The sequence below is a fragment of the Lissotriton helveticus genome, chromosome 3_1 (genome assembly GCF_964261635.1).
Source record: "Lissotriton helveticus chromosome 3_1, aLisHel1.1, whole genome shotgun sequence".
In the NCBI taxonomy this organism is placed as follows: domain Eukaryota; kingdom Metazoa; phylum Chordata; class Amphibia; order Caudata; family Salamandridae; genus Lissotriton; species Lissotriton helveticus.
The window spans coordinates 1,912,874,404-1,912,899,733 of record NC_136061.1 but is presented as its reverse complement, the minus strand read 5'-3'; the positions used below and the strand labels follow the sequence as shown (position 1 = coordinate 1,912,899,733).

The 25,330-nt window shown below is 45.8% G+C and overlaps 1 protein-coding gene across 2 annotated transcripts in view; it reads left to right on the top strand.

The window, feature by feature from the left end:
- OSBPL5 (oxysterol binding protein like 5) overlaps positions 1–25,330 on the top strand; it is a 970,364-nt gene that overhangs the window by 861,738 nt on the left and 83,296 nt on the right. For both annotated transcript variants that reach the window (XM_078682923.1, XM_078682922.1), the window contains one exon: positions 4,350–4,486. In XM_078682923.1, coding sequence (XP_078539049.1) covers positions 4,350–4,486 — 137 coding nt within the window. The remainder of the gene's footprint in view (positions 1–4,349; positions 4,487–25,330) is intronic.

Genomic DNA, 25,330 nt, shown 5'->3' with positions numbered 1-25,330 from the left:
CATAATTCATTATACAAGCTCTCTGTCACCCATCCTTGTACTTATACATCCATTCATCCATCCACTGACGCATGTTTACACTCACCCACTTACCCAGCCACAGTAAACAGATACACAAGCTCAACAAGTAGATAGAAGATAAATTAAATAATAAAAGTAGAAAAAAGACAGCAACGCCACCTAAACTGCCATTTTGCCCTTGACCTTTAGACCTATGCAATGGCATTGTACGTCTTGTATCATGTATCATTTGTTTAAAGTTCCAACAGAGTTTCTATTTAGAAGTAGTGTGTTGACCATTTAGGAAAAGTAAAAACAATGATACACTATACATATCATATTACCATTCCAGGGTGGCGCTCAGTAAATATTGCACTGGGCAGCCATCCAAAGAGTATAGTCTATCACTCTCGTACTCATTGGAGGTGGCCAACATAATGCTTCTAAACATGGTGGTCATCTTAGACCAGTAAAAAAAAAATAAGACTCTATGGAGAAAAACATTCAGGGATGGCCACCCAGTTTAGAAATAGTGACAGCACAAAATGCAGCACACTGCAAATGAAATGAGTGACAAGTGAGAAGCCTAGTTAGACTGTCTGGGAGAGGCAGGATGCCCTAAAAGAAGGAAGGACGGAAAGAAAGAAACGAAAAAGGAAATACATTAAGGGAACCTTTGAAAGAAAAAAAAGAAAAACTAAAGGAGTGGTCCCGATCTCAGACACCGAATCACACTGATGTTGGGGAAAATGTGTAAACACAGGGAAATAGAGCCAATGACAGAAATGGGCTAACCCATTGCCCCATGTTTTGTACTTTCATAGAGAGAATGTGAAATGGGCTAACCCATTGCCCCATGTTTTGTACTTTCATAGAGAGAATGTGAAATGGGCTAACCCATTGCCCCATGTTTTGTACTTTCATAGGGAGAATGTGAAAGACACTCAGACAAAGGAGGGCTGACACAAAAACCCTCTAAGCACATGTATTTAGAGTATTTCAATATTTTCTTTTTTATTATAGTGCCTGGAAACTACACCTGCTAATTATTCCTAAAAGGGTCTACCAAGAGTTATCACAATGCAAATATTTTTCCACCCAGTGTTTATCAAAGGAACCAACTAACACCAACTCCCTTGGTTACTAGAATAATATATAATAATCTATCTTTTTACAGGCCATAACACAGTGCAATAACTTTCCACCCTGTCTATAACATGTGGTTTTTACAATGAATGGCACCTGACATACTTTCTTCTAATAAATCATTCAGGCATACAGCCTTTATCCCTGGCATGTCACCATAAAAAACTGAAATCTATTGTGTTCAGCATGAGCTTTTGCCGCAAAGCAACTACTTTTAGTCATAAATGACAAATATGCACAATATTACTGCTGATAAAACAATATACAACCCCTATTAAAATGGCATAACAAGGATTCTCAATTTGAAAATCTTGTTTGTCGAAAGTTGTTACCAACACCAAAGGCCTGACCTACTATGGTAATCTCTGAGATCGTGTGAAACTAAATACCTGTCTGACAATCCATCCTAAAGGCCTGCTGGCTTTGCCTTTTACAATAATTAAGTTAGACCTGTTGTCCTTGTCAGAATTTTTCATAATAAACAGATCAGTCCTATGGTATCTGACACAGCTGTTCAAATAAACCAATTACGCCTAACCTATAGCATTGGCTTAACACCTTCACCAACACATGCCAGCTATATGAAGCATAGGCTTTCTCACAATGCATCTAGCAGGCAAACTGTGCACAAAATATGCAACTATGAATCAAATTACAGTCAGAAAAATAATTTACTACCCCTCTATAAAGCATGTAACAGGGATTATCATACTGTAATCATCTTTCATCTGAAAGAATAGCCAACACAAATCCCTTCTTTAGTAAATGAATCTGTGAGATTCTAAGTAACAAAATACTAGTCACCAGCCTTCAATACATGAACTGAGCAGGCAGAAAGTGTCTGTAGGGCTGCATGTGGGTCAGAGTTAAAGGGCACACATTATCTGTTTTCTCGAACTGCTACAGGGGGCAGGCAGGGGCTGGGCAATACTACTGCCTCTAGCCCTTGCCTTGCATTAGGTTCTGCAGGCCCGGTATTTCTGGCTTGGAATTATCAAATCTGGAATTCAAACCTGATAACCCCACTCCCGGAAACACTTGTAATAGGGACTTGCATTATTTCACCCAAGTTTATTGCTTCTGGTGAACTAACCCAACCCGTAAGGAGGGCCTAAGCACTGAACTATATATTTGAGTTGAATAGAATGATATTTCAAGGAGGGCGATTGGCGGTACACCCCAACCTACGTCTGCACATTGTAGGCCAGATGGAGGTAGACTGTAGCACATGCATGTAGGCTTTGTCCATTTTGGAGACATTCGCAGCACCCTAGCAGAGCACTGAATTTAGGTTCACAGGTCAGTGCACACAGACTGCAAATCAAGGAGGCTGTTTTAATGGTCTCCTTGATTGGTTCCCCTGAAGCACCTCCAACCTAAGGTCTGCAAGACGTACAACTATTGAGGAAGTCTAACTCACTGATTGTTGGATTCAATTCCTGAGCAGCATTCACTTCAGAAAACCATCTCAGATCATTCAACCACCAGCTCTGGAAGAGTTCTGCACAACATGGGCAAAAAATATTTGATGGAAATGTTAGAGCCAACGTTTCAAAACCATAATATTTTAGGTCAGCCATGTGCCTCTTCATCTCAGGAGAGTGGTGAATTGGGCGGTGTAAATTTTTCTAGAAGGTTGATCAGCACTTGACAGAGACCTACCCATAATAACAAATACGACCTAGCGATTCCCTCCACATAAGGTGCGGTATAAGGCTGCTTGCTCGTAAGGCCAGATTTCAGAGCCATGAGAAAACAATGACATCCTTTATGAACAGAAATGCAGTAACTGACTCAAAGGACAGTGTAGGTCAACTCAGCATGGAAGTAGCAAGTTTAAGACTGGCATAGAGACCATGATATGGCGAAAGACTGTTTTAATGGTGTCTGCACTCCTATACATCAATTAGTTCCCAATTACAAATTCCCTGTTAACTCAGTGGAGAGGTACCAGAGCTGTAACTAATGATTCAAGCAGGTATTTCCGAATAAATAAACTGGGATCACAAGTTAAAGTCCTCAGAAACTGCAGTTATCGGACCATTAATTGCTGGGTAATTTTGCCCACGTTTCGTTGATTTCTTGGAGTTTCACACTCCCATTTACCACTTGTTTTAAGTGAGTTGTAAATGTAAGGGGGTGCATAATAGGTTGCCATGTATATTTTTTGAGGTGTAAAGGGCAGGAAGGGGCAGGGCAAACGCTGGGGTTGTTAGGAAGAATAATCCTTGTTCCCCTTGATGCTTAATGGGGCTTGATCAGAGGAGAGCACAGAGCCTCTACTCACCGCTTGCCCCAAAGCTCTAGTAATTCTGCCAGGCGGAGATCCGCACCCAACAAACTGTGCCTGGTGTTCTCCCACCTGATAATCTTAGCATTTCCAATTGGTGCTAGCGATATCCCGCCATGTTGGAATAGGGTCCTTAATGAGAAACTCTGAAGTACCTGTAGCTGACCCTTTAGTCCAAGGCCGAACTGGGCTCTGATTTCAGGCTGTGCATGTTTTTCACCACTGTCTAGAGATAGTGGTAAAATGTTGAGCCTACCTAATTTAGTTCTAAAGGGTACATACTCCTCCTACATTATTTAGGAAGTACAATACCTTCAAATTCAATAGGTGGTGGGACCTAAAATACACAGGGACATCCTGGACATTAGAAAAAGAGGTGCAGCTTTAGCTTACTGTGCACTTAAAATGTTCTGCACACATTTGTACTGTTTCAGGTAGGTGAAAAAAGCAGCATTTTAGACATTTTGTTAGATGGTTCAAGGCCCAGGCACCTGCTTTGCATAACGTGCGCACTAGTATTCTTTCTGATAATTTCTTTTTATTTCACATTGAGCTCAGAACGTTTCTGCAGTACCCTCCATCTATCCCTGTGACCCTAAATAATGGCATGAGTTGGACATTTTAAATTGAAAGACTGAAGAGGCTGAATTTAACGGTGCACTGCGCTTTTACCTTTTTTAGAGTGACCAGGCAGTATCCAGTATGTTTGTTGACCCTTCTGAAGTCAACAAGCTACTAGTAAAGCCGAGTTTAGGGTATATGTTTTATTCCCCTTTTTCGTCCCAACTCCACCCTACTTACAAATTTGTGCGCACTTATTATGACTTTTCTCATCTAAACAGAGGGAAGGGATATGTGTTTCATTTAATTAGAATGTATTCCTTTTCAAGTCTATTTTTTGTCTCTCTTGCAGGATGGAGAGGTGTATATAAATGATATGAGAAATGGAGTGAGAGATGTATTTTGGAACCCAACCAGTGAAATCCGGAAGCAGAGACTGAAGCGCCACATTGTTCTGTTTGAGGAGCAAACTGAGTTTGAGTCGGAGAGGTAAGGTTCCACTCGAAACCAGCATTTGTTGACATTTATTTGAGACATGGTGTGTTCAACTAGGACTGACAAAGTGCCCTGTTGAAAAGAAAGCGTGCTCCACTTTCCTAGCAACTTTCACTTTCTCGTAGCACCTACCCACAGATAGCACATCCGAGGTAGGTCACCATGTTTATGATCACATTTAAATAAAGTAAACTTTTTAAATGCAGTTCATTATCCTAAAACAAAATAAAGCGTTATTTAAATCAATGGTTACTTAAAAAAAAAGTTTGTATGAGAGTTGGCAGTGGTCCCTGAAGCCCAATGGGACCACTCCCCTAATGTAAATGGCTTACTAGACCAACTAAAGTGTCTGTACATTTTCAATGTTTTGGTTTGCAAAACATTCACACATACCACTGCGAGTCGCTATTAGGAAGGGACGTCCTGAACATCCCCTTTCCTAATACCGAACCGCAAATCCATTTTACAGTTCGGAAACAGGTTACCAAATCGCAAAATAGGGTTCTCGACATTCAAAAAGGCTTTTTTCCAGTTGCAAGCGCCACCTAAAAAAATCCATGTACATCTGAGCCCTGATCCCGGCTATATGCACACATACCATCCTTTTCTGCATACTGTATTTTTTCATTACTTTTTTAATTTAAACCTTTTTATTAGTAGTTTCATGGTATATTCAATTATTGTAATCCTGGAAAGATCTCTCACTAGCAGTCACGGGCAAGATAGCGATCGCCATATCAAAAACAAGCGAGGGTCCCTGAATACAGCAATACTGGGAGGGGGAGGCAGGGAGCAAATTCAAACTAGAACAAAAAACCTCTCCTGAAAACACGCTTAATCTATAGGTAATATATCCATAAATTCATATATATTAACATTGTCCCACACACAAATGTTTATTTGAAAAACATATTTCCTATTTATTTTTTATGTACAAAGACCAATACTGTTTCATGAAAATATATGAAACAAGTTACCAATTTATATGTACACCACAACCCCCAATCAACCTGAAGCAACCAGACATCCTCACAAACAACCAATCAACCATACACAATTCCACAACAATACACAAATGTACAATATGGACAAAACAATACAACAAAAGAAAAAAAAGAACAATACAACAATAATCAAATAATACAAAAAAGCAAGCAAAAAGCACTGACGCGCGTTTCGGAAAGGACAACTATCCACAGTTCCTTTGTCAGGGCGCAGAAAAATATATACACAGTTTCTTCTGAAGCGTTGCTTTCTTCAATTTTCATATGGTAGATCAACAATTCAGGTAATGACCAGACAAGGGGGCTCAATCCATTCAATTTGTATTATTTCAGATGTCCATAATGGGCAACAAGTCCAAGCAAGGCTCATAGTTCCTTGAGAACGTGGCCCGCCACACTTCCCGCGGCTCAAGAGCCCTCGGGGGATAAGTCCCGCAGACAAGATGAACTATCAGGAAAGTAACTCCACTCAAAGGAAATACTGGAAAACCAAAACTAAAGTAATCTTGATAACATCAGAGGCAGCAGATTTCAAAGTTAATGGTTCCGGAGATGCCACGGAATACAGACTCCCTCACAAAAAACGGGGACTTAGGCCAGAAGAACACGTCCTCGACCGAAACGATATCTCCAAAGAAGTGCTTTTTTCCGGTTGCAATCGCCAACTAAAAAAATTCATGTACATCTGAGCCCTGATACCTGCTATATGCACACATACCATCCTTTTCTGCATACTGTATTTTTTCATTACTTTTTTAATTTAAACCTTTTTATTAGTAGTTTCATGGTCTGTTCAATTATTGTAATCCTGGAAAGATCTCTCACTAGCAGTCACGTGCAAGATAGCGATCGCCAAAATGATCCTAGTCCCAAGACTCCTATATCTCTTTGCCAACCTCCGAGTGGTTCCCCCCTGCTCATTTTTCAGCGAGCTAGATGCTCTGCTAGGGACCCTTATCTGGGGCTCTGGTCGCAGGTGTATCGCCCTGGCAAAACTGCAGTTACTTCTCGCCCAAGGAGGGCTGGCTGCGCCATCCTTCGAGGCTTACTTCCTGGCTGCCCAATTACAATGGGTGTCCCGCTCGACAGTGGGCCGGGCGTAAAGAACTGATCACCACGGCTGGACAACTTCAAACCCCCGCCATCCATCGCATGCTGCTACCAAGAGCTGCACCCCCCTGACCAAGCCACTCCAACTGATGATGGCACGCGCCTGTCTCGCACGCATCTACAGAATGAATCGTGCGGCGCCCCCGTACTCCTCTCTCCTGCCTTTGGTAGGGCTTCCCAACGGTCGCACACACTACACGGAGAGAATGGAGAATGCTCTACACATGGACTGAACACGCCCTGACGGAAGTTGGGGCGCTCTATTTTGACGGACAAATGCAGACGTTTGAGGCACTCGTGAATGACTTTGAGCTCCCTAGGGGACAGTTTTTGCTGCATAGTCGTAAATATTGGCACACAATTGACGAAGAACCCTCTACGCACCAGGTCCTCCACGCAATCCTACAGATGAGCCCAGGGCAACACCTAGTTACCTGGATATATAAAGCCATACGATCCCTTAAGCAGCCCACACTTGCATCCCTCAGGGAACAATGGGAAGCTGACTTTTGCAGGCTGTTACATGATAGGGAATGGGTCAAAGCACTAGCATACACCAAGAAGGTATCCCACAACTACCGCTTCAAAAACATACAACTGCATATCCTGCATCGGACATATCTCACTCCTGCAAAGCTCTAGAAGTATTTCCCTGATGGTACCTTCACCTGCCCTAGATATCAGGAGCCCGCTGCCTCATTTTTTCACATGCTGTGGGACTGTCCGTCCCTCCGCAGCTACTGGTGGACCATCCATAATACCCTTGGAATGTTCACGGGACTTCGGGACATCTACACGTGGGAAGCTAGCGCCCTTGGCATTGGTAAGCGGCACAAGCATATGAAAGTCGAAATGCGCTTTGCCTCCTTAGTGCTCCTCTTGGCCAAACGGTGCATAACTATGCATTGGAAGGCACCTGAACTTCCCCCCCTGGCGGCCTGGGTGGGTGCAGTCAAGAAGTGGGGTGCAGCGGAAGAGGGAATATTGTAAGGGGAGGTAGTTCAGGGAATTTGCAAGCATCCAATCTCCATGCCCTGGGCCATGCTACTTCACTCCTTTACACACGAAACAGTGGCGGAAACGTGGGGCTGGTTCCCCTAGGCCACCTATAGCCCCTGAGGATGCTCGGGAGGGTATGCAACGGGCCCAAACATCCAACGGGTCAGACCTAATGGCTGCCACGACCCATCGCCGCACTCCCACGCAGACAGCTCCTAGCGTTGTCCCCTCCCCGTCCCCCAATCTGCTTCAGTGCAATTACACAATGATATCCCACAATAGTGCAGCTCTCAGGCGTACACATAACCACAACATAAGACACAGTGCATCCCAGTTTTCTACCCCAAGTTTGTTCACGGTTAGGAATAAGGCTGATATTTCAAAACTCCTACGAGCCCTTGTGCGGGGAGACAATGCACCTCACATCCCCAGCGTGACGCGGCGAGTAACATACGTGAAGGTTACCTGTATAAGGACACAGACTTGTGAGGGTCATCGCCAATTTATAGACTGAGTGACAGGGCTCAAAAATCTTCAACTCATATGCTAATATATCGCAGTATTAAGGTCCCGTGCGGGATCACTTGTACGCCAAAAACCATTGGCAATGAAAGATGTGATGTATGTAATAATATAAAATGCCAATAAACATGTTTTACAAAAAAAAAAAGGTCAAATATTGTAATACTACCTGCATCACAGGACAAACGTTGTGCTATCTTTAATTTCCCCTACCTTTATTGTAAATCTGTCCTTTGTGTGACAAAGTCTGTTCTGATGGGGTAATCTCTGTCAGGTAGATATCTTTCAGTTCTACTGTGGCCAACCAATGTCTGACAAAATGATGTTTCTGAGCAGAAGAACCCCTTCAGTTGTGAAGTATCTGTGATGGGTCAATAAATTCAGCTGCTTTAAATGTAAAATTGGACAAGCCCCACATTTTTCAGAATAGAAAAATATTGGTTATGAAGCTTCAGTATTGATGTGAGCCTACAAGGTTAATAAAAAAATAAAAAACCCAAACAATATATTTAACCACGTTTAAACGCTTTGGTAACACTGCAATAGCACCTTAATAGTGGCAGATAAAACACAATTAGGCGCTGCTGGTCTTAATGATAAGATGAGGAAGAACATTTGCCAGTGACACTGTCAGAGGTGATGGCATGGGCCACTACATCCATCTATTCTGAGATAGCTGTTTCTTTGGGACCCGCTCTTTTTTTTTTTAATTAATATTTTTATTTACATTTTCCAAAAATAAACAAAGGAAAGGCATAAGCAAAACAACAACCGACACAGGCAATATGAAAGTTACATATTCATCGACAAAGTGCAGATTCTTTTTTACATTCGAACATCAGCCGTCGCTTAATTAGCTTTCCGTCCGTCACACATATTCTCTGGCGTTCTTCTCCGAATTATATACAGACATGTCCACCCACAGCAGTCGCTTGTGTGTGTATCCCCTCCATGTGACCTTTCGTATACTTCCATGTGCATTCGACCGTCCTCAATCCCTATCGTCTGATAGTGCGTCTAGGGCAGTCGCCTCCTCAGCTGTTACACTCTCGGTTTCTGCCATTTGCGTGCCCACCCCTTCGTCCCCTGAGTCACTCTGCGTCTGTCTACGGTCTATAAAACAAGACCAAAAATTTTTGGGTCTATTTCTGGGGGTAACAGTTCACTATAGAGTTCCGTTTGTGTACAACAATAGGTCATTTCCCTGGTCCAGTGAGACAGTCTAGGGGTAGGGCCTCTCATCCACCTCATTGACACAAACCTCTTCGCCAGCAAAAAGGCCATGTCGACCAACCGTCTATGTGTCGGGCTCAGGGGCTTAGAGTACCCTAGTATCGCTACTAAAGGGTCTGGTGTCAGTGTCAGCCCGTAGTACTGTTGACCTCCCCATAAACCTCCTGCCAAAAAACCTGTATCTCCGGACAGTGCCACGCCACATGAAGGAAGTCTGCTACCATTGACCCACATCTCTCACAGGCAGGGCTGTCTCGTTGCTTGTATCTGTGGAGCCTGTCCGGTGTGTAATATGTTCTATTCAGGTATTTGAAATGGACTAATCGGTGCCTGCCATTTAGGGATATACGTTTAGTGCTGGTACATCAATATCGCTAGACTTCCTCATCCAGGTCTCTGTGTAGATCCACTTGCCACGCCAGTCTCAGCTTGGCATAGTCTGTCGTTCTTTCCGCTAACGTTATAGAATACAGTCTAGCTATTAGTCTGGCAGGGGACTTGGCTGTGACCACATACTCGAAGGCAGCCACCATTTGTGGCTCCTCCATTGCTTCCCCCAAGTGCGCCCTCAGCGCATGTCGTACTCTGTGGTACTGGAACCTCCCCAGCATCTGTCCACCATCCTCGTCTGCCTCAACCTGATCTCATGAACGTGCTACGCCATTCACAAACATGTCTCCCATCATATTTATATTGAGGGCTTTCAGCGCTAGCCTCACCGCCCTTTCCTTACATTTGGGCAGCCAGTAAGCCCATTCTATCGCTGCAGCCGGAGCGTACAGTAGACTGCACGCCTGCGCCACCATCATATAGTGCCAAGCGTGTGCAACCGCATTCAGAGAGTCGAAGAAGCCAGTTCTCCTGTCTCGTGGGAGTGTCAACAACGCCGGGAGAGGAGTAGGATCAGCAACTGTTGCCTCAATGCGTACGTGAGGTATCTCCCTTGGGCCATGTATCCAATGATATGCGGGTGCAGCCTGTGCCGCTCTGTAATATAATCCAAGTCCGGAGCGTTCAGCCCTCCTGCCGCATAGGGCCGTATAAGTATAGACCAGGCCACTCGAGGTTGCGTACCAGCCCAAGCAAGGCGCACCATTATAGCTCGGAGCGGTACGACGAAATTCGTGGATAATACCATAGGTATATTACAGAATAAAAACAGAAGGCGTGGCAATACTACCATCTTCATGAGGGCCACCCTCCCCAGAAGTGACAATGGCAATGTTATCCATCTTTCAAGATCATCTTCTAATTTAGAGATTGCCGTACCGTAATTTCCCCTCAATATTACTTCCGGGTCCGTGTGTAACCGGATCCCCAAATATCGCACGCAGTCCATAGTTCATTGTATAGGATATTCTGGGTCCAATTGCTTGGTAGCTGGGGTAAGCGGGAACATAAGCGACTTATTCCAGTTGACCCCTATGCTAGATAGCGAACCGAACAGCACCACCTCTCGTAAAACCGCTGGTAGATGTGTTTCAGGGTCTCTTACATATAACAGCGTGTCGTCTGCGTATGTCGAAACTATCAACCTATATGTGGGACACCATATGTCACTGTGGCCATGGTATTCTCGCAAGGCACAGGCCAATGGTTCCGCCACCAGGGCATATAATAGGGGGGATAGGGGGCAACCTCGTGCCTCTCTCTATGAGAATAGTGCCAGTGACCAGCGATCAGATGTGCACATGAGCTGTGGGAGCAGTATATAATGTGGCCAGGAGTTGTAGGAATAGTTGCCCACCCCCATGCGGGTCAGCACATGTTGCAGAAAAGGCCACTCGACCGAGTCGAAGGCCTTCTCCATGGCTAGAAAAACTGCCACCGCCGGGATCTCTGGGCACTTGTGCTGAAAGGCTGCAAAGATCGTTCTCAAATTGTGGATGAGGTTCCGCTCAGGTACAAAGCCGGCCTGTTCTGGGGCCATTAACATGGTAACCATGGGTCGGAGTCGATTAGCAATCAATTTAGCGAATATCTTCGCATCGACGTTCAGTAACGAGAGCGGTCTATATGATGCACACTCGCTTGGGTCCTTGCCGGGTTTGAGAATGGCCACTAATATCGCCTCCTGCGTCGTAGGAGGCATAGTTCCCGCCATGTCCTCAAAGAGGGCTAGCAGCCTGGGAAGTAAGAGATCCAGGAAAGCCTTATAAAAGGCCACCGTGATGCTGTCGCTTCGTGGCGCTTTTCCAGACTGCATGGTTGACAGTGCTAGTACTATCTCTTCTCGTTAAATGGGTTGTACTAGGAATCTCCTATCCACATCCGTAAGCCCAGGTATCTTGATAGGAGACAGGTAGTCAAGAGTTCGCTCTACCGACGCGGGACCTCTGGATGCATATAAAGCAGCATAATACTCTCGGAATCTATCTGCTACTTGGGCATTTGTGAGTAGCTCTTCCGAGTCTTCACACCTCATCTCTGGCGCTCTACCTCTGTCCCTTCCCCGTTTTGCTAACCGCGCCAACACCGCGCCTGGCCTTTTGCTTTCCCCATAAGCCCTGGCAGTCGCTTATTTCCCCAATTGCTTAACTTCTAGATCTGCCTCCTCATTATATTCTCGCAGCGTGTCTGCTAGTTCTCTACCAAGGTCTTCAGTGGGATCTTGCAATTGGCTCCCCTTCAGGTCCCTGAGTTTGGCTTCCAGTGTCTGTAGCCTGCCCCTGATTGATTTGAGAACCCCCGAGTGCTTAGATATGGTGACACCTCTTACATAAAGTTTAAACGCCACCCAGACATTTTGCACTGACAAAACTGACCCCTCGTTAGCCTCGAAGAATGTTTAGATGTCCGTAGCCAGTTCCTCCTTAAAGGATGCGTCTAATAAGGAATAGGGGAGGAAACGCCATGTGAACGGTGGAATCCGCCTCTCCGGCGTCGCTATTGATATCAACACCGGAGTATGTACGAGGCAACACCTTGCATCGTTGCACGGCCGATGTCAGAGACTGCGTGGCCAGCCAGTAGTCTATTCTTGTGTGTATGTTAAAGTGTGCTCAGGGATGTGTATATCCTCCCTTTGTGGGGTATCTATATCTCCAGATGTCTCTCAGGCCCATGTTCCATATGTTCCATGTGTACCTCCAGCGCTCTAGCGGATGCAACGGGGATTCTATCAGGGCCATCTGATCTATCTATGTGTGGGTGCCTGGTCATGTTGAAGTCCCCACCCCCCCAGAGTATCTCCCCCCCTGAGCACGCCTGAATCTTAGCTGTGAGTTCAGAATAAAAAATAAAAACCTGGGTTGTCATAGTTGGGTCCATACATGTTAACTATGCAGAACTCTAACCCCTTACCACAACATCTAGTAATAATGTACCTGCCGTCCCTGTCTGTCACCAATGGCACCCATGTCATGCGTGATTTCGGGTTAACCCATGTGAGGACACCTCGTGCATGCGATGTGAACCCTGCAGCATGTGCATTTCCGGAGAGTTCCCTATATTGGAGTATGCGACTGTCTGTGGGCAGATGAGTTTCCTGTAAAAGAGCTATGTCCACCTCATATCTAGCCAAGTATTGTAGGACTTTTCTGACTTTCCTGTGGTCATTAAGGCCTCTTATGTTCCACGTAATCAAAGTCAGCTTATCTAGACCAGTCTCTGATCCAGTTGATTCAGGTGTCATCCCCCATCTATCTCATGCAATAATGGAATCTGCACATACTGCGGTCCTGAGCAATCTGTAACTGGCCTGTGTGACAAAATGCAAACTGTAACCCCATAAACAGAACATTCAATAAGCCATATTCCCCAACTGCATTCAGCTCCATTCCCCTCCCACCCCGTCCCTCCCACGCCTGCCCATCCCCAACTAGGCCGCGAACCCTCTACTGCCCCAACCCCCTCACCGCGTCCTCCCCCCATACAAACAAAATTCCCCCTCTCCCCCCCCCCCCCCCTTCCCCCAAGGGTAGCACCCTCGTTGACCAAAGTTTGTGGTGTTCACTCGTGGGCAGAGGTAGCAAGCAAAAGTCCAGTTCTGTATGAAAATGTTTTAACAAAAAACCCTCTTATACTTATTGCCGCCTCTCTGCCTCCCCCGCCTCCTTCTGCCAATCTCTTGTGCGCAACCTTAGCCTGTAAACAACAATGCATGTCCTACCATGTTCTGTGGGCGGTCCCCAAGCTCTTCAGCAGGTCCTACAAGACTGTTCATTCCCTGTAGCTCCTTTGGTGCCCATTTCAGCACAATAGTATCGATTGAGCTAGACAAGGAGAAAAAATAGTGACCACAAGAAACTCCCCATCCTGCCAACTCCCTGTGTAGTCATCCCCTTGCCCGTCTGCCACGCAGCGTGTCATTCTTGCTCCTCGAGCGAGCTCCCCGCTTCCTCCGATTCTCTGTGAGGGGAACGTTTCGACTCCTTCTTCCACTCCTTCAGCGCCCGTTGTAGTTCTTTGGGGTCAGTGAAAATGAAAGATTTCCCCTGTCGGTTGATTCTTATCTTCGCAGGGTACAGCATTGCATAGTCGGTTCCCATGTCGCGCAGCTACCTCTTCATTGGGAGAAATTGTCGCCTTGCCTCCTGGACTTTTGCAGTAAAGTCTGGGAATAGTGAGCGGGTGGAACCCTCATATTGTAGTGGTTGCTTTTCCCTTGCCAATCTGAGCGCGATATCTCGGTCTCTATAATTTAACAATTTGGCGATTATGGGTCTCGGCGGGGCCCCGGCTTGGGTCGCGGTCCCAAAGAGCGATGCGCCTTCTCCACGATGAACATATCGGAGAAGGCCGAGTCCCCAAGCAGCGTCTTAAGCAGCTGCCCCACGAACACCTCCATAATGCCTGTCTGCGTGGTCTCCGGAAGGCCTGTGATGAGTATGTTACAGCGTCTAGAACGAGCTTCTAGGTCCTCCGTCTTATCCATAAGCGCCTGCATGGCTCTTGCCATCTGTTTGTTCTCCGAATCCATTGTGGTCTGTGCCTCTTCCACCTCCGTAATGTGCCGCTCCGCCATATCCACCAGCTCTGCTTGTTTGTCCAGCCTTTCCGCCATCCTGTCCATACAGTAGGATAGTGTATCCATCTTGGTGCCTAATGACGCTATACCTCCCTGTAGGCCTTTTTCCATGGCGATCAGTAGGCCTCTAATGTCTAGCGACGCAGCGTCTTCCGGCAAGTCGCGTTCTCCAGCGTTCTCTGTTCGCCGAGGTGTCGGTAGCCCTGGTGCCTTTAGGATCAAAGGAAAGTTTTGGCTGGGATCTGTCCGTGCGTCCCATGTTAGCTCTGCCAGTCGCGGTCCTGTATCAGAGGAAACCAGAAGCAGTCCTAAGGTCCTGCTGCAGACTGATTTGTATCTGGTCTGGTGATCCGGGATAGCTCGGGTAGTGTAGGGTGCCTGTAATTCTCACTGGGAATAGCGGTGCCACTTTCGGCGTTCTACGTAATGCCCGTGGTCTCCTCCAGCTGATTCTCCGCCCTTCTGAGGCTAACATCCACACGGCGGCTTGCCTAGGGGTGTGAGGGGGCAGGCGCGAAACACACCTTCGGTACCAACACTGTCCGTCCTTAGCTGTTATCGGGCAATCCGGTCCCGTCCCCGGGGTTTCCCACACTATCGAGGCCTGTGGCAAATGTCACCTTCCTACTTGTCCAAAATGGCAGCCGCCGCCCAGCTTCGTGGCGTGTGCTCTGGTGGGTTGTTACTCTGGCTGTACCCGGGTAGGGGCTGTCTCCCCAAACTTCAGTATGTCTCGGTTTTGTGGGATTTTGCCAGTGGATGTGCAAGTGTTCCAGCGATGTCTGCTCGTAGGCCCCTGCGTCCCTCGTGGAAGCGTGGATCCTCGGGGCTCTTGCCTGCCCAATGCGTGTGTGGGGAGGGGGGCTCATGCACCCCAAAGGCACCAGTCGCAGCCAGAAGTCCCCGTCCGGTCCACCAGCGTCCTTCACTCACGCATCCGCTCTCCCGTATGGTACCGCATATCTCCCCCCAAGGGTTCCTCTGGAGCACATATTCTGGACCATCGGGGAGGCGCGCCCCCGTCCGTGCGCCCCCGCCGTCTCCGATCTGCCCGCCGTCAGGTCCCTCTCACCTCCGGATTATCGTTTCGTTCTACTGCTCGGTATCTCGCAGAGCACCACCTCCGACTACTGTGAGGCCACCGCCGCGCTCGATGAGTCAGGCCCGGCCGGGCCCCGGGGCTCCTCCCACTCAAGTGCGCGGCTTGCTCTTGCTCACTACCGTCCCTAGCCGCAGCAGTAATTGCGGCTCGCCGGCACCGATTTTTTGGGACAAAGTCGCCACCACCCTCAGAATCTGCCAAAATTCTCGGCTTTCGGTCCGCTCTGTGTCAGGATATTTAGCAGGATAGGTCTCGAGACGGGGGAGCTCTCGGCTTATGCGGCCATCTTGTCTGCGAGCTAGCTCCGCCCCCCCGACCTGCTCTTTATATACAATCGAAAACATATCCAAAAGCTATCTATATTTTCTCAGGGGATACAATTTTCTCAGCACAGCAAGCAAATACATTTCTGTTGCTTGTCGTGCACGAAGACTGCTGGACAAACTCACTTTCATCATAGCATTGAGGTGTCACTTGCATCATTTGCATAGTGAAATGAAATGAAATGAAGAAGGTTCTTAATAAAGCGCACTGCGACCAAGCGGCTTCCTGGAGCTGAGGGTAGAGAGCTAAAGAGAATGGAATTGCCGAAAGGAGATCAGCCGGAGTACGCTATGGAGAACAGATGGGTCTTTAGAGCTTTACGAAATTGTGGGTAAACTGAAATAGACCTGATTGACAGAGGGAGGCTGTTCCAGAAACGGGGAGCTAGTACCGCGAATCTGGTGCCTCCAGTTTTGGATCTGCGAAATCGCGGGACATTGAGGAGGGATTGGTTGGAGGAAAGAAGGGCACGGGTGGGGGTGTAGGGGGTGATGAGTGAATTGATGAATGCTGGGGCAGTACGAATGCGGGCCATGAAGGCCAGGCAGCCCAATTTAAAGAGAGATCTCTGACAGATGGGGAGCCAATGAAGGGATTTCAGAACAGGCGTGATGTGAGAGGATTTGGGCAAGTGGTGGATAATTCGAGCAGCCTGGTTCTGAATGGCCTGCAATCGGCGAAGTTCGTAGGCCGGAATGCCCACGTAGAGGCTGTTCCCATAATCAAGACGGGAGAGAATCATTGCCAACATAATCAGTTTAAGAGCGTCGGAGGAAAAGAAACGAGACACTTTCCGAATAATACGGAGTGAAAGAAAGCAAGAAGAGACAACAGAGCTAATCTGGGCATGCATGGAGAGGTCCCGACTGACTTTAATACCCAAGGTCTTTGCCGAGGCCGCTGGTATGGGCGGGGGGCCGAAGGTGGAAGGCCAAAAGGCGGCCGACCAAGAGGAGATGGTATGGCCAGTCAGGACCAACTCCGTCTTGTCCGGGTTAAGCTTAAGTTGGTTACAGTTCATCCACTCCGAGATGAAGACAAGAGTGGAGTGGAATTTAGGTGGGGAGTGCAAGGGGGACGAAAGGTCAAAGACTAACTGGAGGTCATCCGCATAGTTATATACGGAGACCCCCATGTCAAGAAGAGAAAGAATAAGGGGACGAATGTAAAGATTAAAAAGAAGAGGGGAAAGGGAGGAACCTTGGGGGACCCTTCAGGGGACCAAGCAGGTTGGGGCAGTGTGGCCAGAGAGATGGACAGCCTGAGTCCGTCCTTTAAGAAAGGAGGCGAGCCAAGAGAGGGCGGTACCCCGAACGCCCGCTGCGCAGACACGGCCGAGAAGGATGGAATGGTCGACCGTGTCAAACGCAGCAGACAGATCGAGGAGCACCAAAGCTTGAGGTAAGTTGGAATCAGCCTTACTCTTGAGCTCGTCTAGGACGGACAGGACCACTGACTCAGTAGAGTGAACTGGACGAAATCCCGCTTGGTGGGAGGCCAAGAGATGGTTGTCCTCAATGAAGGAGGAGAGACAAGAGGTAATGTAGCTCTCCAATATCTTCCCAAGGTAAGGGAGCAGGGAAATGGGTCTGAAATTGGAGGGAAGGGAAGGGTCAGCACCAGGTTTTTTTAGGATGGGGCGAACTATTGCAGATTTGAAAAATTGCGGGACTAGGCCTGAGGAAATTGAAGCATTGAGGAGGGAAAGAGGGGGGTCAGGACAGTAAGTGAAAAGCTCTTTCAGTATGCGTGCTGGGGCACAGTCAGCCGGGGAACCAGACTTCACTTTCTGAAGTAGAGCCAGAAAGGAATTTAGAGAGATGGGTGGAAACTGGTCCAGAAGCACAGAGGACAGGGGGAGTGGAAGAGCGGGAGAGGGAAGAGGGAGTGAATTAGTTGGAGGAATATTGGATTTGATCTTCGCGATCTTCTCTAAAAAGAAGTCGTTAAGAGACAGACAAAGAGCTTGAGAGGGGACAAGGTTGGGATTGGCTCTATCCGAAGCAACTAGGTTACAAACTATGGAGAAGAATTCCTTAGGTTTGTTGGCTGATAAGGATATTCTCTCTGAAAAGTACCTAGTTTTGGCTAAGAGAATAGCCTTCTTATAATTGTCCAAAAGAAGCTTATATTTGGCTCGCAGGGAGGGACAGTAATTGCGTCTCCAGTGCGTTCGGAGCACCTAAGGTCCAATTTTAGGGTTTTCAGCTCATCTGTGAACCATTTTTGGGCGTCATGTGGGCGGCAGGTCTTAACTTTTTTAAGGGGGGCAACCCGATCACAAGTGGAGGACAGCCAATGGTTCACAGCGTCTGCTTGAAAATCAAGAGAAAGAGTACCTAAGTCGGGAGGAGAAGCAGCAAGAGAGGTACAGAGAGAGTTAAGATCAACTCGATTCGAATTACGAGCTGTGACGTTTTTGGACACAGGAGGTTTCTCTTGGGCTCCAAGCTCAATGAGAAATGAAATCAGAAAGTGGTCGGACCAAGTGCAGGGGAGGACTGTAGGGGAAAGAATAGTGCAACTGGCTGACCATATCTGATCTAGGGTATGGCCATGGACATGGGTAGGGGAGTAACCAGGGGGAGGGCAGCATGGGTTCAGAGGAGGGAATGGAAGGGACAGAGATGCCCAATGTGGTAATATCCCGAGACAGGGAAGGGGCAATAGACTGAGCTGTGTTTAATAGGAGAAGTTGAGATGGGGTATAGGTAGGGGCTAGGGCAGGGTGTGTGGCCCCTGGTCCCTGTTGGTCGCGGACGGGCGCAGATGGGCTTGCCTTTGGCGTGCCTTTGGCGCGCTGACGGTGCGCCCGCTGCTCCCGTCCGCTGCGCGTACGGGGAAAACACAGTGTTTATAGGGAGGGAAACGGAAGGGGCGTGGCGTGTTGGTGGTGGGCGTAGCCAGTGGCCTCTGGAGAATGGCGGCGAAGATGTTTGCGGCCCGCTGCAGCTATGCAATCTGCTGCGCCGGGATGCCCAGGGCAAAGAAGAGCGAAAGTGCAAGTGCCCAGGAGGGGGAGGTGAGGAGATAAAAACACAGTAAATACACAAGCTTTAAAATAAAATCAATCCTAGCGTTCTCCCGGCTTCCGCCTCAGGAGTTAGATTAGCCTCTGACTCACGCTCGCATTCAGCGCGTTTAAATGCCTTCGGTGGGGGGGGGCCTGTTGGTGGTGGGCGTGGCCAGTGACCTCTGGGGAATGGCGGCGAAGATGTTTGTGGCCCGCTGCAGCTATGCAATCTGCTGCACGGGAATGCCCAGAGCAAAGAAGAGCGAAGGTGCAAGTGCGCAGGAGGGGGAGGTGAGGAGATAAAAACACAGTAAATACACAAGTTTTAAAATAAAATCAATCCTAGCGTTCTCCCGGCTTCCGCCTCAGGAGTTAGATTAACCTCTGTATGAGTGGGATTTAATGATCCAGTTGGTGATATTCATACAGGATGACCGGTTGCAGTAACAGGTTTTGGTAACTGCTTCCTGTGCAAAATTCTGTGTTGCTTGAGTATATTGAATTAATTCCTTCTGGTGCTGTAGTTAGGACAGTAGTGACATTCACAAGTAGTTGGACTTATTATCAGAATGTAAAAAGGAGATTTCAATTTTGCCCTAAATATAAACAAATATTCACATTGACATTAATGAGCATGAGTAATAGTACTTGTAGTTCCACTTCACATATGGATAAATGCAATTATAATGGGTTTGGTTGTAGATCTACCCATGTGCCAGTTCCCTCCTGTATGTGAGGAGTTCTCAGTATAGAAATCTGCACACATAGCTCTATATTTTAGGTGTGATGTGGGAGAGGCAAGGGTGAGAGGTCGGAAAATTGAGAATGTATAATATAATGTGGGAGAGAGAAACAGAGAATTAGGTAGAGGTACAGAAAGTGACATGAAATACAGAGATGCACCCATAAAATAGTAAGTCAATTGTAATTCACAAACGTTACACCTACATCTATAAGAACTGAGGGAATCACATCTCAACCAAGGGAGGCATAGAAAAATGCTATCAGCTCAAACACCTAAAAAAGATACAGATAAATGGAAATAATGTCAAATAGCCCAACACGTTGCAGACACCAAGTAGACATCAAATTGTAAAAATATAAAAACATAAAAAATAAAACGAATGTTCAAAAAATGGCAAAATAGGTTTACCCATTACCAACACACACAGAAAGCAAACTGTAAACATATTTTTTAAATCAATTAAATATAAAATAAATAAAATCAATTATAAAAAATGGCCATGTAATTTTAGGATTTGCAGGCAACCATAGAAATCACAAATGGGGAAATGTAAAAAAAACTGATGCATGTACTTAGAAAATGATAAATATGTACATTGTCATTGAATACAAAAAACACCTGACCTGACATAATCTGAATTAGCACTGCTCTATACACATTCAAAATCACATCATAACATATTTCATGGCCCAAAAAAGACACAAATACACAGACGTGTATAAACACTATCTCTAACGCTCACACACACTTACACATAGAACACACAATTAGTTGAAGTTTACCTCCACGACTTCTCACAGCACAAGGAGTGTGGACTGTATTTATATGCTTCCATTTGTGATGATTCTCGAATGTTTATTGTTTTCTTTGCTATGTACAACTGCATTTGGCGCGTTTACACCCCAAATAGCAGGCCATAAAACGGTAGTAGTAACGTTTCAGCCACATTTTGAGTTGTAAGTGTAAGTGTGACCCCTCCCTCTCATGTAAAAAGGTGGGGGCACACACTCTTGCTACAATGAGTAAATATGCTCAACTGCATGTGGGTGGAAATGTATTCCCAGACATAAGACTAAATATACATTATACAGACCTCTGCTGTAAATTTACCTTTGTGAAATAGGCCTATATTTGAGTCATCATCAAAGTCTCCACCAGTAGAACTAGAAAGTGTGCAAAATGTAATTGGAGTAAAAGTCACTGAGACGTTCTACTGTTCTATACCATATGATGTTTCTCTCCCTATTGCTTGCTTGATCTCCAAGTCTCAGACTCAGTGGGCTAATCGCCCACCAGACATTTAATCAAACCAAAATGGTGGAAACAGTGATTCCACCAGGAAATGATACAAATATTAGGACTTCATTTGATGGCAGACATCCTTTCAGTGTTTCTTCCCCAGCAATGAGGCAGCAGCACTTTTGCCAGAAATAGTGAAGGAGCAGCGGTTCAATTGAATGTGAATGGTTCACGATCATGTCTGATAGAGTTGTGTCTATCAAGGACGACCATGGAATGTGTGTCAGACATTTATTGTAAGATAAGCGTTGTGTCCCTAACGTATTGGGTAAACCCTCCACAGCATATTAGGGAGATTAGACATGTGGGTGCTGACAATGTATTCTCGCTTTTCTGGTACATGCCCAATTCCAAAAGTTGATGGCAAAATCTAACCTTCCAGTGTGATTGGGGACTCACATCCACCACACTTACCAGTAGAATATCAGGCTGACACAACTCCGGTATGTACCCCTGTAGGTTTCAACACAGACGAAAGGAGATTAGGACAAATGCCAGGTGAGCATTGAACTGACTTCAGCATAGTTTTATGCACATCTTGCTCCAGTGATATTCAGTGTCGTAACCCCACCACGCTGTGCTTCGCTGTTTTGCTACTCCTCTGGCAGTGGCCATTAAGTTTGTAGTTGTGGATAGCACAGTGCCATGCATGATTCTGCTAATAACATGGCAATTCAGGTGTTCGTATAGATTACAGAGGCGACTATGCAAGAATTAAGCAGGCCACCAGTTCCACACATTTCTCTGTCTTGTCTTTTTATTATGTATAGATACTTTGCCTCAAATCACACTAGTGTGCCTTTCAATCAACCCCACTCTTTTTCGTGTTCTAGATAAAATTGCTACTTCAGCTTTTTCACTCAAATATGTGTAAATCATATAGAACTATGAGCTTCTTGTCCAGTAATGTTTTTGGTAAAATAAATACAATCTCGGTTGCATATATCTAGAGTTGTGTTGCCTCAAATAACTTGCATTTACATCTCTTTCAGAAAAAAAGTTTAAAAAACTCACTCTCTGAAATTGTGTTCTCTCCCACGCCCCTGGCCCTACCTTTATACAAAATGGCAGTTTTTTTCATTAAACTACATTATGTGGTACATTTCTTTGTGTGGAATACATTCACTGTATTCTTTCTGTGGATTGCCTAGCTTTAGCACCCATTCTGTTTTTTTCTAAATAACAAGTAGCCTAAATCACTCACTACGAAAATGTTCTTGAGACTTTTGAGAAGCCTGGCAGTGCAGGCATTTTATACAGTGCCCTTACAAATCTCTTGGCAAATTCATGAATGTTCATGAACATCTGTAACCCCAAATCTTGGGTGAGGATCTGGTCTAACGACTAGGGCGGTCAACCTCAAATGTGGGGATCCGGGTTGGAGTCTCGGCAATGACGCTTAAAATCCTGTGATTCTGGACAAATCACTTAATCTCCCCGTGCTGAACAAAAATAAATGTGTCTTTGTGTAACGTAAGTGGTGCTAATGTAAAGCGCTCTGATACACGATAGCTTCGGGTCAAGTTTGCGACTAGGAATTGTAGCACTTTACAAGTGATTTAATTCTCAACCATCCAATTCTCTGTCGGTGAGGCTGCATTTGTTAGGGTAACTCCAACAGGTAAGAATTTAGGAGGAGCCATTTATTTACCTATTTTATGCTTAAGGACGTTAAAGATACTGTTTCTTTTCTAGCATTTGAGAACACACTGCTTTTTCTTAAGGCAGGATGATGCATGTTAAATAACATTCGTAGTGGAATGCACTTTAATCTTATCCAATGGATGATTATTGCAATAAGTGTAGAGGAGGGATTTGTTGCTAGCTGAGTGGTATGGTATTACATCTTAACTGCAGTGTTCACTCAAAGTCCTAACCTGGCTCTTGTGAAACGACAGAAGGACATCATGTCATGTTCTTGTACAGGCTCTATCAAATGTTAAGGAGACATACAGTATTGCCGTGAAGTGGCAAAATGAAGATTTTGCAAACCTGATATAGAAGTATGCTAGATACGTTTTTTAATGACTATTTTTTAACTACCACTTTGTAAATTTCATGGACAATACTGCCACCCAAATTTAGAATTATGTTTATCATTATATACAGCAACATCAGTATTCTTCTTCAAAACTCAGGAATCCCAGGGCACTCAGCGGTGTGTTTGGCTCAAATTATAACAATTAAAACATTTTACCTTTGATGCCCTGGGATGGACCCTACTGCTGGACTCAAACTAAACACCAAGTACACCTCTTTAGCCCTTGATCCCCAGGGTAGTGAGGCAGAGCGATCAAAGGCTGACTCAGAGAAAGTTAGCCGTGGAAGTTCAAAGAATGGCAAATAATTATAAGCAACTACCAACCACAATGCCACTCCTAGAAAGGCTATTCGTATCTTACTTTGAGGTGGGGGGTTGAGATTTGGGTCTAAGTCATGCATATAATACCAGTTAGTAAAGTATTGTTCAGCCAGTGCTTTTAATTAGCAAGATAACTTTAATCACAAGATACAATTAAATACTACACAGGGAAATCCAATGGGCAGAAAGCACATAGTTATGTCAGGCGAAGATATAGTGGTACAGAGCCAGCTAGTACCAGCTTCTGCTTACAGCTAGTATTACCATATTAATAGGCTAAGCTGCAGGAGGGTTTTGTAGGCTTCATTCTGTTTCGCTATAAAAGCGCACTACTCATTCACATTTACGGGAGCGCTACTATACCGTCCGCTAGGAAAACATACAGATTTCCTGGAGAGCATTGGGCCAGCCGTCAGTAACCTAGCTCTCAAATCTGCAAACTTTACACTCCTAGGAGATGTTAATGTACATTTAGACTCCTCCATAGATCCAGCAGCAATATGTTTTAGGGACACAATGAATTTCCTTGGTTTAACTCAGGCTATAACAAACTCCACACATAAGGCGGGGCATATCCTCGACTGCATTTGTTCGAACCTAGAGACACTCAGTGTCAAGACACCCCAAGCACTAACGTGGACAGACCATAGCCTCATCCTTTTCCACCTCTAGGTGACGACTGGCAAGACGTTAAACATCTCAAACAAGACATCGAACCCTCCCAGAGAGAACCCTGCTGGAAAATTTTGATAGGGCAGGAGGAGTTCTTAACTACAGCTGCAGAAAGCAGACCCACCCCCACAGGAGACCCAACTAAGGACAGCCAAACCCTTAGGGAGTGTATTAATACATTAAGTTCAGGAAATATCCATGCCGCTCCTAGGCTAGGTGCCAGAAAGAAGCAGAAACCAGATGCCCCGTGGTTCTCTTTGGTTCTAAAAGAAGAACAAAGAAAGGTTAGGGCCTTAGAGCGCAAATGGCGTATGAACTATGAAGAAATGGATCATAACTACTATAAAGCCGCACGCCGCCGATATCATGGGATGATAAAAACTGCTAAAAAGGACTACTATACTGAGGCTATAACCAAAAGTAACAACAGAAGGACATTTTTAAAATAGTCAATACCTTTATGAACCCAAAAACCGTGCAGAAAAAAATTCCCCCCTCCCAGAACTTATGTAACACAATAGCAGATTTCTTCGAGGAAAATTTTCAAAAGATTATAAAAGATTTCTCCTATCCACTAACGTATAAAGAGCCAACAAACAGAGTCGCCACAACAACTACCCCCCCTCCCCACATGGCCATCTTTCATTCGGTTAGCCTAGAGGAATCCCGGGCAGACATTTTAAAGATTAGATCAGGCTGCCCTTTTGATCCCTGCCCTCCTTTTATGCTTCACTCAATGGTGGACATTGTCAACCCCATCATAAATAGCATTATTAAATCCTCACTCAACCTTGGCTTAGTCCCTGAAGAATGGAAACTTGCAGCAGTGAAGCCCCTGCAGAAAAAACAATTATCAGACCCAACAACTCTGACAAATCTGCGACCCATCTCCCTGCTCCCAGCTCTCTGCAAATTAACAGAGAAATCCGTGAATAGGCAGCTTACCACCTTTTTGGAGGCCAATTATAAATGGCACCCTAACCAAGCCGGATTTAGGTCCCAACATTCAACGGAATCAGCCCTGATTTTCACTTCTGAAACTCTAAGGGCTGCAATGGATCAGGGAAAGAAGGCGGTCCTGGTGCTGCTGGACCTGTCCGCGGTGTTTGATACGGTCTCACATGTCATCTTGGTGGACCGTCTAGCCGCGGCAGGGATAGCTGGAAATGTGCTGGGCTGGCTAAAAAGTTTCTTATCTAACAGATGACAAGTGGTCACCTTAGGCCAGTTTAGGTCTGAAGAAAAACGGCTCACCTCGGGAGTGCCTCGGGGCTCCTGTCTGAGCCCAACACTTTTTAATGTATATATGGCCCCCCTGATCGCACTCTTATCATCCTTTAACATACACACCATTTCATATGCGGATGATACGCAGCTCATCCTGGTGATGGAAGATGACACCGATGAGTCTGAAATGAAGCTCAAAAACTGCTTAAAAGCCACATTCCGATGGATGAGCGCGAACCATCTTAAATGCAACTCAG